We start from the raw sequence: 22,670 nt of genomic DNA, 5'->3' as shown, positions 1-22,670 counted from the left end.
AGTTTCCTCTTAATCCTGGAGGAAGATCACCATCTACTGGGGCACTTCTAATACCACATCTAGGACAGAGCTTAGAGAAGGCTATAAGAAATCTACCGTGCTTATAAAGTAATTATAGATCATATTTGGTGAAAGGTTAAACAAACTAAAGAGGCCTTGTTAACACTCCTAACAGAATGACATGTCTACCTGTTTTTCGCTACGTTCATACTAGTGTTATGGCTTCCATGGAAGTCACAATGCTTTTGTGGGTCACTGGTTCAATGGATACCACCTGATGGAACCCGATGACTTTTAGCAGAGTCCGTTGGGTTCCATTGTGATGTTGGTCATGTTAACAGGAAAAAAATATCAGTGCATGCGGAGTTCAAAGTAAAGATGTTCTTCCATCATTATTTTAGAGGGAATGCAAGTATTCAGTAAAACAGACGTGTCAAGTCCTCTTTCCCTAAACCCAAACAAAATGTTATATCTGAGAGAAAAATAAAACTCCTTCATTGTCAAAAAGTCTACACTTGAGTCACACCCACTATGATATCACTGGTCATATCTCGGTCATTTTATCAATCGCTTTTATTATATATGATGGATGTATTGTGGCCGTAAACAGTGAGACGTCTCAACGCGAGCAGTCAATGAGACGGACAGTTATGCAAACACTTATGTAACTGCAATACTACACCTTCCCGGACAGGCGTTAATACTGCATCGGGGCCAATTTTCACCCGGTCTGCTTTTTGACATAAAACAATAGATAATAATAACTTTATTTGTCAAAAGTACTTGTACACGAATTGCCAAGTATATCATCATACATATAAGAGCGCAATACAATTTTGCTGTAATAAAAGAAATGAAATTAATAACGCTCTGGTGACACCAGTTTGAAAATTTGATTGGGTGAATTTTCGCCCAAGTTAATATTCCAGGGGTAATGAGTACATGAGTAGTGATCACCAACCTACTATTTCCTGACAGTATGTGAGTTTATTTTTATAGCAAGTAATGGTAGAGCTGATAGGTCAATGTATTGTTTTAGAAGCCTACAACCATATTTCAGTAGTGTGTGCTATGCTCCAAGTCATGTTGACTTTACCAAGCTGCAAACAGCTCTCGCACGTGGATACAACGGAAAATAAGTTTTAATATGACTGATGTGATGATCAGATACCATGAAACATAAACAATCTTACCATAACTAACCACTTCCACAGGCTAACACTTTGCATATAACTATGTTATGGTGACAGTAATCTAAAGCCATTAACAAATGATCAAATTAGTATAATACATTTTAATGCAGAGATGCTTCAGATAGAATAAGAGTGGTTTCACACTTGTGTCAGGGGTTCTGAATGGAGCAGGAAAGGGGAATCCCTATGGCTGAATGGCTCTGTCTTAGGACGGATTCAAGCAGTGCCGAACAAACCTCGTTGACTATAATAGGGTCAGTTTGGACTCCGTTCAGCTGCCCAGCTTTAAGCCGAGAGAAAAAGCGCTGCATGCACTGGAGAGGAAGGATATTATAGGTTATAAATCTTAGGTTAATTGTTAATCCGGGTTTACAGGCATGTAGGAACTATTAGGGGTTGATCCAGGGAACAGTCTGATTGCCATTAGGGAGTCGGGAAGGAATTTTTCCCCCAAAAGGGCTAATTGGCTTTTGCTCTTGGGGTCTTTTTTGCCTTCCTCTGGATCAACACAGGAGGATAGACAGGCTGGACTAGATGGACATTGTCTTCATTCAGCCTAACGAACTATGTTACTTCCGATATTTTCTGCCGGACCGGAGGTTCTAACACAGATGTGAAAAAGGTCTAACACAATTATAATTTGACTTTCTCAGTTCCATTCTAAATCCTATGAGCAGATAACCAATATCAAACGGCTCAGAGTTGGATTTGTTGATGCGACACCTTTCTTTGAAGATGGCTTTCTATCAAGCTTGTCTAACAGGTCAATATCCTTCTTTCTAGATGTTAACATAACTGTTTTATTCAAAGATCTGTTAAATATCTGATCTCCATGTAATGTCTACATTCTTCTTGTAAACTGGAGAAAAGGCAGAAAAAACCTAGGGCCCAGGCATGACTTATAGTTGATGTAGACTTATAGAACCATGAGTCTTTTTGTACATATGTTGAGTCAAATACCTAATGGCTTCATAGAAGGGATGTATAATCGAAGTGATGTTTTATTTCATATTATAAAATCAAGCCAGCAATGTAACGTGTTTTGAGGTACGTAGCTATGTGCTTTACACAATGTGTGCCGTCTCGCCCCAGATAGAAGAGGCAGCAGAGCCATTTAGTTCGACCGGGGTTGTATCTGGATGGGAATTGTCTAAGGAGAAAGTCTGCGTACCTTGAAAACGTGTGTACATTAGTGGCTTGATTTTATAATCACTTGGATTATACCGTGCATCTCTTCTATGAAACGATTATTTGACTCAAATACATACAGCTGGACTCAGGGTTCTATAAGTCTACATTGACTATAGGTTGCGCATGGGCCCTAGTTTTTTCTGCTTCTTCTCCAATTTACTAAAACAGTTGGTCCCACAGCACACTAGACCAGCAGCACCTGCAGTACTCCACTATTTTTCAGCAACTTAACTTTATTCCATTCTCATACTGTAATTGGCCCCTGCCTGTTTTTTCACCACTTCTCCAATTTTTATTGTAAGATAGCACTGGTTGTTCAAACATTGGATCTCCTTTGTCCCCCCATAGAAAAAAATATATAGTGGTACCTTGGGATGCGTGCACCTCAGCTTGCGAGTTTTTTGACTTGCAAGCAGGCTCTCTCCTGAATTTTTTCCTCTGATTTAAGAGATAAAACTCGGGTTACGAGTCTGCTTGCAAGTCAAGCAGATTGCAAGCTGAATCTCAAGGTGGGCCTAATACTCACCTATCGCCAGCGTTTCGGTCCTTGTGATGGTCTGCGGCGCTGCTGCAGGCTGTCACATCCTTCTCCACGCCGACAGAGCATTGCTTTCTGTATGTGGGGCTTAAATGCCCTGCCTCCAGCAAGCTAATGCTCTGATTGATTAATCCAGTGCCACATCAGCCAATGAAAGCTGGCACTGGGTTAACCAATTACAGCCATTTAGCATGTGCGCGCAGGAGCCGCTGGAGCCGACCCCCTCACGCACCAGGTAAAAAAATGGAGGGACCAAATACAACGGGATTAAGTGAGTTTGCTTTGTTTTTTTTTAACTCTTCTCTTTCCACAGGTTAGACTCTACAGGGATGCTGGACAGGATGCAAGTGAGTATATATTTTTTTATTTTGCTGACAGAACCCCTTTAAGGGGGTTCATAGGAGCTAACAGAGTCCCTTATTGGTAATTACAAAGCACTGAGAGCAAATACAACTTCTTCTCTATGCTCGGTCGTAGGTCACCTTTGCATAATATTTTATTTTTAATGATTGCACATTAATGCAGTAAGCATACACCAAGCTCTAGCTATTTGATATAGCAGGAAAATAATTAGAATAACGCAAATTCACGACTGTGGAAATTAATGGAGATGTTTCCGCAGCTATCAGTTGCCAGTGCAGTGGCAAAGCACATTTTCCAGTCAGCTGTTAAACAGGCATTACCTTTCGGCCAACAAGCAACGTACATGTGAGCTGTCAGGAGAAGCAGTTAATGCCATGTGAAATCAATAGTTTGCTGCTGGGGTGATGCTATTTCACCCTAACAGGTGGAGAGAGAGTCCTTCATGTGGAGATTAAGAGGGGTGAGGGGACTGCTATTTTCAGACATGTAAAGCTGTTGACTTTACTGCTATAATAAACTATTATGTCTCCTGCCTGCACTTTAGGCAGCTGTATGCTGCAGAAGAAAAGCTTCACACGTTGTATTTTAGCCATCTACTGACGTATAGCACTTTGCAAACTGCATTTTAAGAGCATTACAAGTCAATTTCATAGTTGTTATTGAAAAATCAGTATCGTGAACACTCAGTTCATCTCATGTATTATCTTACTACAGGATATTAATAGTTAGAGCTTAATCACAGAAATGCATTTACTCTTCATATAACGGGTGCAATATTTGCACATCCAACACGGAGCAAATAGAACCCACCAGAGCTGTAACTTGAAGCTTCTGGGCCCCAATGCAGAATCTGTAGCAGGGCCCCCAACTGTAATGCTTCATTCATAGTACTGGGCTCCCTATATGGAGTAGAGAGGCCTTATGGGCCCCCTAAGGCTCCTGGGCCCGGGTGCAAGCGCATCCCCTGCATCCCCTATAGTTACGCCACTGATTTCATAGTCAAAGAATGATAGAGTTGGAAGGGACCACCAGGGTCATCTGGTCCAACCCCCTGCTCAGTGCAGGATTACTAAATCCTCCCAGACAGATGTCTGTCCAGCCTTTGTTTGAACACCTCCATTGAAGGACAACTCACCACCTCCCGTGGTAACCTGTTCCACACATTGATCACCCTCACTGTCTAATATCTAATCTGAGTCTCCTCCCTTTCAGTTTCATCCCATTGTTTCTGGTCTTTCCTTATGTAAATGAGAATAGGGCTGATCCCTCTGCACTGTGACAGCCCTTCAGACATTTGTAGACACCTGTTACGTTTTCTCTCAGGATTGTTTTTTGCAAGCTAAACATTCACAGATCCTTTACCGTTCTTCATAGGACATGATTTGCAGACCGCTCACCATCTTGATAACTCTTCTCTGAACTTTCTCCAGATTGTCTTTATTTAATTGGGGTGACTAGAACTGGACACAGTATTCCAGATGAGGTCTGACCAAGGAAAAGTAGAGGGGGATAATGACCTCACGTGATCTAAACTCTATGCTTCTCTTAATACATCCCAGAATTGTGTTTGCCTTTTTTGCTGCTGCATCACACTGCTGATTCATGTTCAGTCTGCGATCTATTAGTATGCCCAAGTCTTTTTCACATGTGCCGCTGCTTAGCTCAATTCCTCGCTTTCTGTATTTCATTGGGTTCAGTCACATGTGTGCTTTTTTCAGTCATGCAAAAAAAATAAATACAGCATGTACTATTTTGGTGCATATAAACTTAATTGGCCATTGAAAGCAAAAGGAGTATGCTTGCATGTTTTTTGGCGTACATATATAAGTTTAAGCAGTGAGGGTAAATTAAGATGGTAGTCATAGTAGCTCTGCTCCTCCTCCTGGAGAGGTGGTAGAGTAGGTCTGGGACTGAAACTACTGCAGTTGAAATTATCTTGGCAGTTTTCACTGCGGGCTGTCTGCAGAGTTGGGCAGGGCAAGATGTTGTCTGTCGTGACGCCAGCTCGTGCACGGGTAGGGACCTGTTCTGAGCAAAATAATAAAATATAAAATTTGGAGAACTAAACAAAAATGGAGGTAGTAGTCCTGGCCTCTGAAACATGCAGTGTGGTACCTCAGTGCAGATGAAGTAGATGGTGGGAAGTCACTCCAGGCAGCAGACTAGATGGTGCAAACAATTTAACACTTTTATTGGCAGGGAGAAAGAGTACTTGTACTTTGTAGCAGTTACATTGCTTTCATTATTTTTACTTAAAGGGGTTTTGTCATTAGAAACAAAAATCAATACTTACCTATTCCTCCCCAGGTAGTCTTCTTATTACATCTTCTCCTCACCTATCTTCTCCTGGTTTCGCCAGTTCCCCCGGTCACATCTCTTCCAGATCCTCTTCTTCCTGTTATGAAGTGAAAATGTGCGTCTTTCTCCTTCCTGCAGGTCAGTGTATACTACGTCACTAGTAATGTAGCATTCTCTGCCTAGCAGGGACTGCCGAATCTTAGGCCGGGCTATTGTCAGGACTGCGCATGCATGCTGTCTCATGGCAATAGTATATGAGCACTCACAGCGACACCCTGCCTAGGATTCGGCATTTCCTGCTAGATAGTGAATGCTACGTCACTAGTGACGGTAGTACACTGACCTGCAGGAAGGAGAATTCCTGTGAATGTACGCTACGTCACAGGAAGAAGAGGATCTGGTCGGCTGGAGGTGACGTGACCCGGGGGACTGGAGGAACCAGGAGAAGATAGGTGAGGAGAAGATGTGGTAAGAAGACTGATGGGGGAGGAATAGGTAAGTAGTATTGATCTATTTTTTTCTAAATACAAAACCTCTTTAAGACAGATGATTGAATTGAATTACTTTTACTTGTGCAGATGATGATGATTGAGACGAATAAAAGAAACACTTTTCTTAGGTTTGCTTCCATTCCATCAGGTTTCTGTTTTTTTAGACGGAACAATAATGCTGCAGACTGTGCTATTCTCCCAGCCAAAGAAATGGAAACATGACAGAATGGAAGCAAATGGAAGCCTTACTGTTTGCTTTCAGTTTTTCTAAAACCCTACTGAAATCAAAAGGGAAAAAAAACTGAACTGCTGCAGCTTTACAGGTGATGTCACACCGCCAACAGGCCTGGTGACGTCCCAGGCCATAAACCTATTATGTTTACGTGATGTCACTGATTTCATCCGTGCCAGCCTCCCATTGGCTGCAGCGGTCATGTGGGTAAACAATCCATGTGACCTCCTCAGCTGATGTAAATAGAAGACTGGAGCAGCAAACAGAGTCAACAGGGGAGGTGAGTATTCTTCGGGGGAGATGTTAACCCCTTATGTGACCACCCCACTACCACCAATGTTTGGGGGCTCCAGAAACCCTTTTAAGGAGGATTGATGTTTATTTTAGTAAATACTTGCATCTCTCATGTTTTTATGAGAAGTGTGTGTTGTGCCATTCCTCTGTTATGTCTTCTGGAAATGTATGAATAAGTTCAAAACTAAGTGTCACCATTCTCTTTTTCAAGGGGTTTTGCGGAACTAACATTTTGGTGGCCTATCCAGATCATCAATACCAGGAATGAGCTGCTATACCAGGCACAACCTGCTATGTAATGTACGGCGCTGTACCTGGTATGCAGTGCAGTGGCTATGGCTTCTCATCTGACAGCTGATTGATGGGGGTCCCAAGCAGTGGGCCCCCACCGATTGATAATGATCCCTTATCCTGAGCAGAAATCACCAATATCTCAGTCCCAAGAACCTCCTTTAATTTTAAGTTTCAAGTAGGAAGGTGCAAATACACATTTGGTCTTATGCGTTCTAAATTGATCCAGGTTAACGACCAAATAAGCCCAGAAGGTATGGTCACCTTTGTCCACACTCCCTTTTGACTTCTCCAGATCACATTGTCTTGACCCCACCCTGCTATAAATCTCTTGTTTGTCAATGTCACAAACGAATAAATATACAGTATAGTTTATTGAACTACCTACCTCTTGACACGAAGGTGAAGGCTCCCCCCTGATGAGTCTATCATTTGCATTGCTTCTGCATGTGATAATCCAACACATGGTTTCCCATTGATCCCAACCAGTTCATCATTCTCCCGCAGCCCACCACGACATGCCTTGCTGCGCTTGCGTACCTGTAAGAAAAAAATATTGAGGCAAATATATTGACAAAGTTAAAATTAAAAAAACTTTACCAATACATATTTTCAGAAAAAGTATTAGTTTTAAACAAGGACATACAGATGACTGTGGCAGCTCATACAATTGATATGGTGCCCTCAACAAGATTCCCTATCTCCGAAATTTAGCAATATGAGATAGGCCTCCTGCAGATCACTGGGTCGGATCCCGCTGTGAGAATTCTCGCAGTGTGATGCGAGCTGTGCCCCTGCAGTGACCACTGCGGCTCACCTGCTGCCGGCATCTCCCCGCTCTGCTATGTACGAGGCCCGCACAGAAATAGTACATGCCGCAATTCGTTTACCACGCAAGATTTCACGCGGTCAAATCGCAACTGTCAGCATAGGATTGCATTATCTAATACAATCCTATGGCAGAGGGCACATGCGGAAATTCTACGGGAAATCCTGCTGCGGAATATCTGTCCATGTGCTTTTGGCCTTAAAGGACTAAGGAATATAGAAAAAGAGGGTAGTGCTACCTTGTTTTCTACTAAGGGTAGATCAGATGGGTGTGAAACATGGCCATTACATGGCCCACTTATTAGACACCATCTTAATTTATATCTCCCTTGGTTTCTCTTCTTCAATGCTGTGCTAGCAGTCCCTTGATGCATCAGCACAGCATCACATGGGCAGCTAGAGTCAGTACCATCTCTGCCTGCTGGGAGGACAGTGTGATTATCATTGCTCTTAATATTTTCCAAAATAAACTAAAGACCAAAAGCATAAATTCATGGAGGATCAGTTGTTATCATTTTCATTATAACTTCATTATAACTGTGACTCTATAATCATCAGCAGTAACTATAATAGAAGTTTCTTCCCCTCCCCCCTGTGAAGAGCCTGCTTGGTCCAGTCCGTGCAGTTTTATCACACAGGAGACCCTGGTTGCTGAGACTGTTAGGAGTCACAGAGAGACAAGAAAATCGCAGGTGGTCATAAAGAGATCACATGAGCCAAATGAAGAGAAGATTAACAGAAATTTTCAGATAGAAAGGAACAACTACACAATGTAATGGCCAATTTATATAATGATGGACCAGTTACAAAATGAATTAAAAAAGTAGAACAGTTGTTAACCCCTTAAGGACGCGGTCCTTTTTTTCCTTCCCACTTTCGAAAAATCATAACTCTTTTATTTGTCCATAGACGTAGATGTTTTTTGCTGGACGAGTTGTATTTTTCAATGGTACTATGTAATCTAGAGTGAAATGGAAAACAAAAGGCAATTCCACTATCTCTGGGGAGTCTCGTTTCTACATTGTGCACGCTATAGAACCATGACATCTCCCCTTCCCCAAAGATGGCGGTGTTTTTTTTTTTTTTTATATTTTACTCCATTTAGAAATTTTACATGCTACAGCAAAAATGACATGATAACTTTATTTTATGGGTCAGTACGATTACAACGATACAAAAGTTAAAGAGTTTTTTTTTCTTCCTGTACTACTTTTAAAAAATGAAATACCTTTGGAAAGAAATAAAATTATTTTGGTTCGTCATCTTCTGACAACCTGAACGTTTTTATTTTTCAGTCAACATACGGTAGTTGTGCGAGGGCTCATTTTTTTGCGGAACGTCCTGTAGTTTCTATTGGGACCACTTTGGAGTACAAAAAACTTTTTGATCATATTTTATTACATTTTTTAATTGGGGAGGGAATGATCAAAAAAGCGCAATTCTGAAGATGTGCATTTTCATCTGACAACGTGCAGAATAAAAAAATGCGTTACTTTGATAGATCAGACTTACAGATTCAGCAAAATTAGTGTATGAGTTAAAGGCAGCATCTCTCCATTGTAGTTTATAGGACTTATAAAATGCCATGCCGCTATCTTGACATCCATCATCTACAATGGCTACGAGAACTGTCTCCTCCTCAATGGAGTGCAGATTGGGGGGGAAGGTGACCCCCATTCTCCCAATAGGTGGGAGTCCCGGAAGTGGAACTTACTTCGATTCATTATGGCGTATACTTAGGATATACCATAAATGTCTCAGATGAGGATATTCTTACGGCCCTCGGAAGTGGTTTAGTATGGCAATGTGGCCCTCCGACTATAAAAGGTTTGTGCACCCCTGCCTTAGGCTATTGTTTGCACTAAAAATTAAAGAACATCATATTCCTTTTATATATATATATATATACAATGGACACCACTGACATAACATGTAAGCATGGCATTTATTTTTTTCCCCCAAACATATACTTGGGAGGTGCGGAGGTGGGAAGGGAGGGGGTGTTGAACATATTTAAGCATATGTCATACATTTGTGTATTGTTTACAATACAACATGTCTGTTTTAGTAAATAACTGTGCTCCACATGAAATATTTTGTCATTCCTGTGTTCTGCCTACAAAAATAATGAAGAACTTGCAAACATGGGTGTTTCCAGTTGGGGGTGTGTCCCTGTATGCCCTTACATTGTCCAATTAGTTCTGACTGTGTCCAGACACAGGCCTTTAACAAAGGGAATGGCGACACCCAATTGTCAATGTATTCAGAAATTTCTAAGAGGAATAACAAAGACAAAATGCTACAGGATTGTTGTTTTATGGGGAATATGCCACAAATATTTAATAAAATAGACAATACAGGGAGCTAATAGGATCTTTTAAAAAGGTTGTACCTAGATTTCAAGTTATTTACAGGATAAGGGATAACTTGCTGATCGGTGGGGATCTCCCTGCTGAGACCCCTACCAATCTCGAGAACAGGGGTCTCGTTGAAGGTAATGAAGCACTGACCAAGTATTCTGATATCACTGTGAGTTAAGAAGTGTGCCCTGTAGTGACAGACAGAGTGGGACATGGGACTACCATTCTTGGTGTCTCTACAGTGGATAGGGGATAACTTGATATCTTGGTACAACCCTTTGAAAGGGAATCTGTTGCCATATTTTTATGCTACACTATCTGAAGGCAACATAAACTAGTGATAGAGATCCTGATCACATTGCCGGGTCACTAATGTTTTTAGCTGGTGCATTTTTCCTAAATTCAGTGCTTATCTACTGGAAAATGTAGTCCAGCATACTTATGAGCTCCTCTAGCTTCCAAGAATTCCCAGATATTGAATAAAAGTTCCCCATTTTTTCACATTGTCATTGGATTTAGGGGAGGTCGGCCACCCAGTAGCCAAGAGCCCAGACTAATGAGGGTCTTCCTTTCGAACACAGCACCTCTCAAGGAATGATGATTCCGCTGGAATAGAACATATACACTTACTGACACACTGGATGACTGACATACATAACTGTCCTCACTTGCCCTTCTTTTCTTTACCATAGATACTGTACAAGATCCTTTATGATGAATTTTAAGGGAACAAGTGGGCCAATCTCCTGGACACAAGAGTTCTCAAACTTTAGATAGTTGTCAAACTTTGACACACATTTACTAGCAATACTGATTAAAAGAGAACCTGCAAAACCACTGTGTCCTCCCATCTGTAATGATATACAGTATATTTGTTTTTATATAAATTCTTTATTTATAAATTTGAGGGGGGTACAGGAGAAAAGGGAATGGGGGGCCGGGTGTAACAGCACACCCAAAATCTCACAACAATCGTAATTGTTAAATTGCATTGCAACATCAATGAATAGAAATACAAAAAGTAAGACAGAATTAACAAAGGTAAGGGGTAGGACAGGAATGAGGGGGAATAGAAGCTCTGCTTGTTGATCTGTTCACAGAGATAAATGAAAAATGCGTTGTATTATATATACTTTTATATATATATATATATATATATATATATATATACACTTTTGCTAATAGGTTTAGCTGAGGGGTGGAGGTTATTTATTCTTAAAGGAAATCCAGTTGGCCCATGTTTTAAGATATTTCTCAACCTTGCCTTCTTGCAGAAGTCTTGTTTTTTCAAGGCTACTAAGTATGCTGATCTCGTTTAGCCATGCCTGGTTGTTGGGAGGATCTGTTTCCTCCCAGCATCTGGGGATTAGTATTTTGGCTGCGTCAATTAGGAATTGGAGTAACGAATATCTCTTTCCCGTTAAGGTCAGAGGGATTATGTTGAACAGGTAAAATTTTGGTGAGAGCATTACTTTCTCTTTCAAAATAAGATTTAGCATTTTTTGCACTTCACACAGGAAAGGCTGTAGAGATGAGCATGAGTATAGGATGTGTGAGAGTGTACCTTCCGCTTTAAGACATTAAATTAAGATCAATTTGGATCAATTTTGTGGAGATCTGGGGTCTTGTACCATCTGGAGATTATTTTATAATTTAGTTCTTGGTATCTTATTGATGTTGAGACCGAGTGCGAATTTTTTAGGATGGTCTTAAGTTCCTCTTGTGAAAGTGCTATGCCGAGATCGCTCCCCCAGCAAGTGATGATATATAGTAGATTTTATTAAATGAAAAACGGGAACAAAAAAGGAATTAAAAACAAAAAGCAACAAAGAAAACAGGCCTGCCATTCCGTTAATACTACTTACTATAAATGAGTGAAGTGAACATACACAAACTTTTCCAACTTGTTACCAGATACCACTATTTCAGCCATTTATAATGCTTAATCATGCTGCGTGGTCTTGGGCTGCAAACAAGCCCATCTACACAACTGCAGACAATTATTTACTTATATTAGAAGTCCTAATTCTTCATGCAATGTGTGCGATTCCTTATATCACGTGTCAAAGCAGTTATGTGTGTCAAAGCAAAGTGGCCCGCCACCTTGTTCAATGTGGCCCGCGAACATGCCGGCCACGCTCATCCCAGCAGTAATTACCAGCTGGGGGGCCGCGGCTCCCCTGCCAGTATTCAGTCAGCGGCGCAGATCCCAGGTGCACACTGTGACATCAATGTGCACCCGGGATCCTCCTTCCCTGGTTCCGCAAGAGCAGAAGAGAGGAGGCATCCGGAGATCTCTGTGGGGGTCACTATTTCTGCTGAGGTTGCTGTGGGGGTCACTATTACTGTTGAGGCCTCTGTGGGGGTCACTATAACTGCTGAGGCCACTGTGGGGGTCACTTTAACTGCTTAAGACCACTGTAGGGGTCACTATTACTGCAGAAGCCGCTGTGGGGGTCAATATTACTGCTGATGCCTCTGTGGGGGTTGCTATTACTGCTGTGGCCACTGTGGGGGGTCACTATTACTGCTGTGGCCAATGTGGGGGTCCCTATTACTGCTCTGGCCACTCTGGGGGTCACTATTACTGCTGAGGCCACTGTGGAGGTTACTGAGCTGTCAGTTCTCTGCGCTGAGCCTATCTGACAGATAGGCTTAGTGTGGCAAATCGCGGCATGCCGTGATTTAGATCCTGTAAGCGGAGAATTACTTACAGCCAGATAATCACCACGGGTAACGCAATGAACAATCGCCCGTGGACAGAAGCCCTTCCAATTACAGTCGGCTCTTTGAAGACAATCATCAGGCTGATGTGGCCCTCCATGAAAATGAGTTTGACACCCCTGCCTTATGTAATACCATGGAATTGTATGTGTTGGATTTGAGTATTATGGATTAATAGTAGTAGCAACGCAGTAGGAGTAGTAGTGGTTGCATGGTCCATGATGTATTTGCCAACCCTTACCATATGCTGAAGGCTTGTTTCGCACAGGCTACAAAATGCATGTATGTGAAGCTCATGGTTTCCAATGGGATCTTTCAGGCTACAAAACATCTCATGTGAAAGAACCCATTGGAAGCCATGGGCTTCACATACATGCATTTTGTAGTGGTGATTTTGTAGACCGTGTGAAAGAGGCTGAAGGTGCAGTATGGCAGAATGATACTCTTCTCTGTGACAAAAGGTAAAGAATTCAATTACTACTTGATCATTTTTCCTGTACACAATCACTCTTAGGTTTATATGTGCCTAGTATTGTATTTTGAGTAGACCACTTGGTCCCCGGCCAGATCCCTCTGATGACTGTATGTCAAACCATTTAAGGTTGGATATAAGTGTTGTAATAGTCCTTGACTAAAAGCCATTCTGAAGATGGATTGATCACACAGTGTCTCTTCTGTTTTAGGACTTTGGGAAGTCTCTAGGATAAGAGATTAATAGGGCATGGAAAATTGTGACTCAAAAGGTTTCTCTATAGCCTTATATGTAGTCTTGTAGTAAAAGGGGAAGAACAAATAACATGGTCCATATCACTGTATACAGGAGATGTATAACTTATACTAACTGTACATACAATTATATACAGGAGATGCCCAGGTTATACCAGCATGCTCCATATCACTGTATGCAGGAGATGTATAACTTATACCAACTGTATATAAATAAATATATACAGGAGATACCCAGGTTATACCAGCATGGTCCATATCACTAAATACACGGAGATCTTTAATTTATACCAGCTATACATAAATAATTATATACAGACATTACCCAGGCTTTACCAGCATGGCCCATATCACTCTATACAAGATGGATAACTTATACCAGCTATACGTAAATAATTGTATACAGACATTACCCAAGTCACACCAGCACGGTCCATATCACTGTATGCAGGAGATATATAACCTACACCAGCTGTACATATGTGTATATATATATATATATATATATATATATATATATATATATATAAAGGTGAAAGCCCTCATTCACTGAATCGCCATTAATTCTTTAACTTCCGGATGTCGTACAAACATGAAATTTGGCAGAAGCATACTTTAGGTCTAGAGATGAGCGACCGTACTCGGAAAAGTACTACTCGCTCGAGTAATTTGCTTTATCCGAGTATCGCTGTGCTCGTCCCTGAAGATTCGGGTGCCGCTGCGGCTGACAGGTGAGTCGCAGTGGGAAGCAGGGGAGAGCGGGCGGGAGAGAGGGAGAGAAAGATCTCCCTTCCATTCCTCCCCGCTCTCCCCTGCAGCTCCCCGCTCCGTGCCGGCACCCGAATCTTCAGGGACGAGCACAGCGATACTCGGATAAAGCAAATTACTCGAGCGAGTAGTGCTTTTCCGAGTACGCTCGCTCATCTCTATTTAGGTCCTAAATAAGAAAAGTAAAGGGGTCACAACTCGAAAATTCAATGCTAAGTGCAAAAGCATTGGTGCCCCTATGTAATGTAACAAATCTAATTATCTAACTTCCCGATGTTGTACAAACATGAAATTTGGGATGATCATTCTTTAGGTCCTAAATAGGAAAAGAAAGGAGTTACAACTCGAAAATTCAATGCTAAGTGCAAAAGTATTGGCACCCCTATATAATGTACGAAATCTAATTCTCTAACTTCCTGATGTCGTGCAAACATGACATTTGGAACGGGCATTCTTTAGGTCCTAAATAGGAAAAGTAAAGGGGTCACAACTCGATTATTCAATGCTAAGTGCAAAAGTATTGGTACGCCTATGTAATGTAACTTCTCAGTGTCGTACAAGCGTGAAATTTTGTGCAAGCATTCTTTAGGTCCTAAATGAGGAGAGTGGGAGATTCTGCAGAGGGAGATCCATACATGCAGGCTGAGGAGAATCTAACGCTCCTCTATGTGTATACATATTTTATTCCTCGGTTACTCTAAAGTAACCTTGACCTCATAAAATTTTCTGTGCAAATTCGTCAACACCTGTATCAAATTAACTCAGACGAGGCCAGGTATTTCAGCTAGTCATCATATACAGGACATACCCAGGTTATAGCAGCACAGTCCATACCGCCCCTTGTGCACTGCAACGCCGGCTGTTATCTGCACAGAGGTTAGTACCTCTTTCAGTTCTGGGTGTCACACTGCTGCTAAGCACCCGACTCCTCCACCAGCTTGACCGGCACTGACAACACGCTGCTAGAGAACGAGCCGGGCTCTTAGCAGCAGTGCGAGACATGGAATCAAAAGATGTGATAAGCTCTGTGCAGATAACAGCCCAGAATTGTGGTACGGGTGGCTGGGTATTGTTGTATCTTGTCTCCACCAGAACTTAGGGGTGGAGACAAGGGTTTGGCTGTGTCTCTGACAGGGAAGGGCTAGCTCACACCCCCAGCAGTGGATTGGATAATGGAAGTGTGTTCCAGGGCCGAGTGAGTAAGTGTCCCCAGAGTGGTGCTCCAGTTCTCCATCTGCAAGGCTGATCACCAGCTGCCGCCTCCTGTCACTTACCCTGGTGCTCTACGATCTAGCATATTGGCTCCTTCACTCTAAGTCTCGCCAGCAGGGGATGGTCCTGTTGTACCCCAGCGGGTCTTGCACTGAGCTTGTTCTCAAGTTTGCAGCATGGATGGAGCGATTCTGCTGAAGAAGGCAGCGGCAAGCCAGGAGGGGAGATGGCTGAGCGGGAAATTTAAAGACAGGAGGCCTGCAGGGTCACTCAGCACTGCAGCCAGGAGGGAAGATGGGTGAGCAGTGGGGTGACTGACAGGAGGGTCAACGGGACATGCTGGAAAACAGCCCATCAGAGTGATAAAGGGGTGTCCAGAGTGCATCTTGCCATCTGTCTGGCATAGGGAAAGTGCCACGGCTCAGGGAGCAGTGAGAGATGCACTAACAGCAGAAATGCCAGCAGCAGCCCTGCATCAGCCAATCGGCTGCTGTGGGCGTCACCTAACGGTCCTCTATAACTCATCATACACAAGCTAGGTCACCACCCATTCTTCATGGTGGAGACAAGATACAACAATCTCAGGTGGCTGTGCTTTAGGTGGGAACTGTATCACAGTTGCTGTGCTGCAGTGGCAAGGGAAGCCTCTCTGCCCCCCTGGATTAGGGCCCAGGTCGCAACTGTGACCCCTATAGCTACACTACTGAGTGCAAAATACAGAACTGCTAGTAATAAAGCAGAAAAAGGGATTCACGAAGTGTAATGAACCTTACATGTTCCTGACCTGAAAAAGCAGGAAGACAAGTAAGGCGAAATTCACATGTGCGGAAATGCAGAGGAATTTCTGCTTGCAGAATCGCTGCAGACATCCTATAGCATTTACAGTACAAGCCATGCGGAGGAGATTTAAAAAATCTCTTTTCTTGTACATTGCGTAGAGAATTTCCACAACGAATCCGGAGAGTTTTTCAAAAGGCTGTGGATGCTAAAACTGCAGCATGCCTACCCTGTTTCCCTGAAAATAAGACACACCTTGAAAATAAGACATAGCATGATTTTCCAGAATTTTTGAGAATGCAAAATGATTTTTCAGGCTTTTTGAGGATGCTTGAAATATAAGCCCTACTCCAAAATTAAGCCCTGCTAACAGTTAATTAAAAAAAGTCAATTTAAATTGTGTCCAGGCAGGTATACATGTAAAAAAGTTAAACCTTTTTGAACAAAAATTAATATAAGACACTGTCTTATTTTTGGGGAAACACGGTATTAATGCTGCGGATCTCTGCTGCAGAATTGAAGCCTTGAAATACAAGGGTTAAACTCTGCAGCAGATCCACAAAGAAAAAAAAAACACGGGCAAATTGCACCACTGCGGATTTGGCCAGTGCAGTTTTCCAGGGTAATCCTTACGTGTTTGCCATTTTCTACCATATGTGAAGGTGGCGTAAAGCTAGGAACATCATCTTGTACCTCAGCTCATTTCTCCTAGTAAAACCCTCAAATAACTATTTTTGCTAGTTTTTATTCATTATATATACTAGGCATACTGCATTTATATACATTTCAGTTAGTAGAGGAAATTGTTTTATGGTAAGAAATTAAAGGGTCTGTACAACGTTAGAAAAATATTGCTGTTTTTTCCCAGAAACAGCGCCTCACCTCTTCACAGGCTGTACATAGTATTGCAGGTCTGTTCCACCCACTTTAATAGATTGAGATGCCATATCAGGCACAAATTGTGGACAGGTGTGGAACCTCTTACCAATTTTTTAAGGCCGGATTCGCACAAAATTATTTGCACACACATTTTCCGTGTGCAATATGCAGTGATTACAACCCACTGATTTCAGTGAGTTCGTTCACATGTATGCATTTTTTTTTTGCTTCCCTGTGCATTTGCGCAGGAAGAGGGCATGTTTTGAATTAGGTACACTATTTGGCCATTTCAATGATTGGGAACATGATTGCATATTTTTTTTGCACACAAACATACACGGTTTGCATGTGGGAAAAAAAACAATAAAACACGCACATATACGTGCAAACATGCAACACCCATTGCACAAATATGCGGCGCAAATTAGCATGTAAATGTGCTTACACCTGTTTGACAGCGGCCTTAGGCCTTATTTACACAAGCGTCTTTACATGGCTAATTTAGCCGCGATAAAAAATTGTGACCATCTGAAGCATGGGCTTCCAATGTATTCATTCAGATGAGCGATTTTACTGAAAACAGCGACCGATTTTATATGCAGACGAAAAAAGGCTAAGTCTTGCCCTGTTGTTTGGCCAATATACGCTGGCGGCTCCCATTGGCTTTATAGGAAGTGCTGAAAAAAGGGAGGCGGAGGGAGTTTAGCTGCGGCCAACGCTGGGAAAACATGTTAGCTGACTTTATTCCTGCATTAGTCATTGTGTGGATTAATGCCGACCAGGGGAATTCCGGGCTGCGCCTATATACGCCGCACCTGGCCATGTGAATGGACGAGAAACCGCTAATTTTAGTCACAACTTGATTGTGGCATTTTCCTGATTTTTAACCGCGATGCTGCCAGCATAAGGATACATCTCCCCTGTGAAAGAAGCCTAACTAAGAAAGATGGCACGCTTTATTAATGTCCTTTAGGGCTTATTCAGACAACCGTATATCGGCCGGGTATTCACGCCGGCCGATATACGGCGTCTCTCTCTGCAGGGGGGTGGAGGCTGGAAGGGCCGGGAGCAGTGCTCTGAGCTCCCGCCCCCTCTCTGCCTCTCGGCACTATTTGCAATGGCAGTGGGCGGGAGGGGCGGAGCTAAGTCCTGACACTTAGCTCCGCCCTACCCCCTCTAATTGCAAATAGTGCCGAGGGGTGGAGAGGAGGCAGTTCTATTCTCTGTATATTGCTTGCATATTTTGCACGTGTTAATATGCCCATGTGAAGCTGGCCTAAGGAAATCTGCATCAAAATCCATGTTTAGGGCTTTTACCCAGTTGCGTTTTTTTTTTTTACCGCTGCGATATCGCTGCGCTTTTTTACTGCAAATGTCAATGGGACTTTCTAATGTTAAAATCACACAAAAATCACGTTTGCACTTCTGCGATTTTTGTGCGATGCGATTTTAGTATTAGAAAGTCCCAATGACATTTTCAGCAAAAAAAAAAAACGCTGCGATATCGCAGCGTTAAAAAACGCTAGTGGGTAAAAGCCCTAAGGCCAGTGTCACATGACTGTATTTACATGTGCATTTTCTCTACATTTTTGCGCAATGGGAGTTGCGTATTTGTGTTTCTTACTGTACTTTTTGCATGAGTGAATCGTGTGCATTTGTGAGCAGAAAAAAACAGCAACCATGCTCCTATTCATTGAAATGGGCAACTATGTTAATTAATTCAATACGTGCTACTTTTGTGCACAAATATGCAGGAAAATAGAGCATTTTTTTGCATGCAAAGAGGTTCCTTTGGCACAAGTCTTAGAGCGGCCACACACGGGCGTAAATGTATATATGCTCGTTATCGTGAGACGTATATGTGTTGTGAAGGGCGAATGATTGTGGGCAATTGCGCCTGTATCGGCGCGTTTTACTATACTTCATTGTGCTGCGGGCACCACTGGTCCAGGCAGCGCCATGTTAGAGTAGGCGGGGCAGCCTACTCAGTAAGTGGGTAAGCTGACTCGGTAGACGGGTCAGGTAATTTTGTAGGCCCAGGTGTTCTCGTTTAAGCCTATGAGACCGCGCTATTCACTGCACCATTTTGGATAGACAGGAGCCTTCTGTGCACAATCGTGCTATAAAATAGAGCTTAGTGCGTTTTTTTTCCCCATGCTCAAAATGCATGCAGAAAAAAAACACATGTGAAGGAACCCATTTAATTCAATGGGTTTTATTCACACGCAGATTTTGCAGCTGCATATATCCTCGTGTAGTGCAGAGTGTTAAGGCAGCAGTATGTAGTCCTAAGCTCTCGCTCAGGAAAGGTTGCAGGTTCATTTCCCCCATGGTTCAGGTAGTTGGCTCAAGGTTGACTCAGGCTTCCATGCTTCTGAGGTCAGTAAAATGAGTACCCAGCTTGCTGGGGGTTAATAAATAAATTACCTGAAAGAGGTGTGGAATAAGTTGGTGCTGTACAAATAACAAGTCCCTCTCCCCTCTTTCATGTGTGGCTGCCCTTAGAGGTATGTACAGCAATAAGTTCCCTTAAAATATACAGCCATTAATTAGAGACCTTATCCATGGGTTGAATATTTGCTTCAGGACATGTGGAATTTTCTGCAGCATTCTGTACGTGCAGGTCTAAAGGTGGCTTCAAACAACCATATGCATAATGGCCGATATACCAGATATCCGATGAGCACGTTGCAGCTATCTTTTGTGATTTTACCCAGCTGGCTGCAGCATCTTGCAGTGCACTGACACTGCAGCCCCGAAATCCCTCGGCTGCAAGAACAATGAAGGGAGTCTCGGGTGGGGATGAAGGGAATCCCTGCGAAGACTCCCTTCATCCCAAGGGACTCTCTTTCATTCCTTCCTCCACTCCCCCCCCCCCCCCTCTCTTTGAATGAAGGGGAGTCCCTTGGGATGGGGTGTAACACTGCAGGGATGAAGGGAATCCCTGCAGAGATGAAGAGAGTCCCCTTGGGGACTTCCTTCATCTCTGCAGGGATTTCCTTCATCCCTGCAGGAACTCCCACTAGCCACGCTCTCGGGGAAGCCATCTAACCCCACCCTCTCTATCCCCGCTATGGGGAAATCCCACTGCTGAGGAGAGAGTTAGAGGGAATTGCCCAGCAGCAGGGCAGGAGAAATTCGCTGCTGCTTGCTGCTGGACATTTACAACTTGCAGCGCAGAAGCACATTTTATATGTCCCGCTGTAAACTCCTGTTAGACTCCGCAGGAATTAATGGAACCCCCGGGGGATGAACTAAATTTTCGGGGCTTCCTCTTATCCTTGCAGGGTCTAAAAGGAGTTTACAGCGGGACATTTAAAATTTGCTTCTGGGTTTAGCGGCGTATGGAATTCCCTCAGTCGGCAGAAATCCTAATAACTTGTAATCTTTTTCCGAGCATTAAACACAGCTAAACTCCTGCTCCCATAGGAGTCTATGGAAACTCCTGAGCAGCTCGCACCACAGATAGGTCAGGTCCTATCTTTTCACGCGGCACGGACCTTAGATGCCGGCATTGCACATGCATGGCCTATCTTTTAAGGGTGCGAGTTTTTTGTGCATCTAAAATTCCTTCTTCTGAACGCTTCTATTGGAAACTATTGGTTCTAATAGACGCAATCTTTTCACGTGCCCATTCTGCGCTAAAATCACGCTCATGTGAATGAGGCCTTACAAGCTAATGTACGGGCATTTTAATCACAAAAAAAACGCATCGATCGGCTAGCATGAATCGATCAGCCTGCATCTTGCCATCTCCTAACTTCGTTCATGTGAATATACCATCCTTACAGGAGAATAAATTTACACATACGTTTATGTAAATAAGCCCTGATCGGCTTTAAAACGCCAATTACAATCAGGAGTCGAGCGTGGTAAAAATTAATTAATGTGGAAATACGTTTAGTACAGGCGAATGTATTTATGCATACGTTTGTGTGAAGGAGGCCTTACTGTGGATTTTGGTGCGGAATTGCAGGTTGATGTAACACATTTCCATTCTGCATCAAGATCCACATGGAGCCAGATAGGTTTTGGTGCAGAATTTACAGAGGCTCACAGTACAGAATGCAGAAAATTCGGCCCGTGTGAATGAAAGGTCCCATAGAGTTAAATCAGCCGCCACCGGGTGAGAGTACGGATAATTCTCGTCATATACGTCTCTGTTCTGCACAGCTATGTATAGGACATTAAAGACAACTCATTCTAGAAGCTCAGTTAGGACTAAAAATAAAAGGCCGACCCTCCAGCTGTCCGAGCATTCCTCAAAAGAGATTTTCGGAAGATTCTGGGATCAGACTGAATTACAGACTGTCCAGTTTGGAGGACGGGACCTTTAGTGACGGGGAATTCAACTGTGCTAAAGGATTAACGTCCAGCTGTCTCTCATATATAGTAGGGGGTAAGGGGGGGGGGTACTTACAACTTATATAGGACTGATGACATCATTAAGGCCGGCTTCATACAAACATATGCATATTTGCATACGAGTGCAGCATTTTTGCAGAATGAACAATGCCTTTTTGCGCGCGCATCAGTATATTTTATTGTAATTTTTGCCCCCGCAAGACATGTTCATTTGTGCGCTACAAAGAAAAGACACACCAAAGGCAAAGTAGTCGGAATTAGTTCCAGATATTCTCTTTTTTTCAGCAGAATTACGCAGTCTTTCGCGCATCACGTTGCGTATTGCATGTGCATTTGCGCATCCCAATTTACTTCTATGGGGAACTTTGGTGTGCAAATATACAGAAAAATAGAACATGTTCTTTTTTTTTTCTTGTGCGCGACTGGAGTGTGCATGTAAAATCCAGAAATGTGAACGAACCCAATGCAATGAATGGGTTTAATTCTCTATGTATTGCACATGCAATAACACATGCAAATACGCCCGTGTGAAGCTGGCCTTCACACTGGTGATAAAATCGTGCGATTTTCGCGCAGTGCAAGAGTGAGGGAAAACACAAAATTATGAAACAAATGATCTTCAATGGTTTTCTTCATATTTGTGATGTTTTCATTTCTGCGATGTTGCAATAAAAAAAATTGTTGCAAACCCTATCTTTCTGCGTTTCGCATTTTTTTGCTCCCTATGGAGCTTCCTTTTTCTCAACATTAACATTAGAAAGTCCTATTAACTCTCGGACTAAAAGATTGCGGCAAAATTGCACAATAAAAACGCGAGAAAATTGCAAGTGGCAGTGATGTTTTGCGAAAAAAAGCAGCACTGACGCTCAAAAATTGTGGGGGAAAAAGTCGCGATTTTTAAGGCAATTTTCTTGCTGCGATATCGCGATCGTCAGTGTGAAGTCATTCCGAGCAGTTTACAGCAATCAATGGGTTTCCATGCTTCTGTGTATTTTTTTGCCGATACACAGCAGCGGATGGTGTGAACGGCAGAAAATGCACGGCTAAAGTTTGGGCCTCGATCGTGGCAATTTTTCATTCATGCAATTTTACGGCGCTTAAGGGCGAATGTAAAAAAAAACATATGGTCATGTGAGGTAG

At 42.6% G+C, this 22,670-nt stretch overlaps 1 protein-coding gene across 1 annotated transcript in view; it reads right to left on the bottom strand.

Moving 5' to 3' along the window:
- SYNPO2L (synaptopodin 2 like) overlaps positions 1-22,670 on the bottom strand; it is a 99,096-nt gene that overhangs the window by 62,526 nt on the left and 13,900 nt on the right. Inside the window, exon 2 of the mRNA XM_066600499.1 lies at positions 7,280-7,431. Coding sequence (XP_066456596.1) covers positions 7,280-7,431 — 152 coding nt within the window. The remainder of the gene's footprint in view (positions 1-7,279; positions 7,432-22,670) is intronic.

This window comes from Eleutherodactylus coqui, chromosome 4 (assembly GCF_035609145.1).
Source record: "Eleutherodactylus coqui strain aEleCoq1 chromosome 4, aEleCoq1.hap1, whole genome shotgun sequence".
Taxonomy (NCBI): domain Eukaryota; kingdom Metazoa; phylum Chordata; class Amphibia; order Anura; family Eleutherodactylidae; genus Eleutherodactylus; species Eleutherodactylus coqui.
The sequence above is the reverse complement of the archived record's forward strand: the minus strand, read 5'-3'. Positions and strand labels throughout refer to the sequence as shown.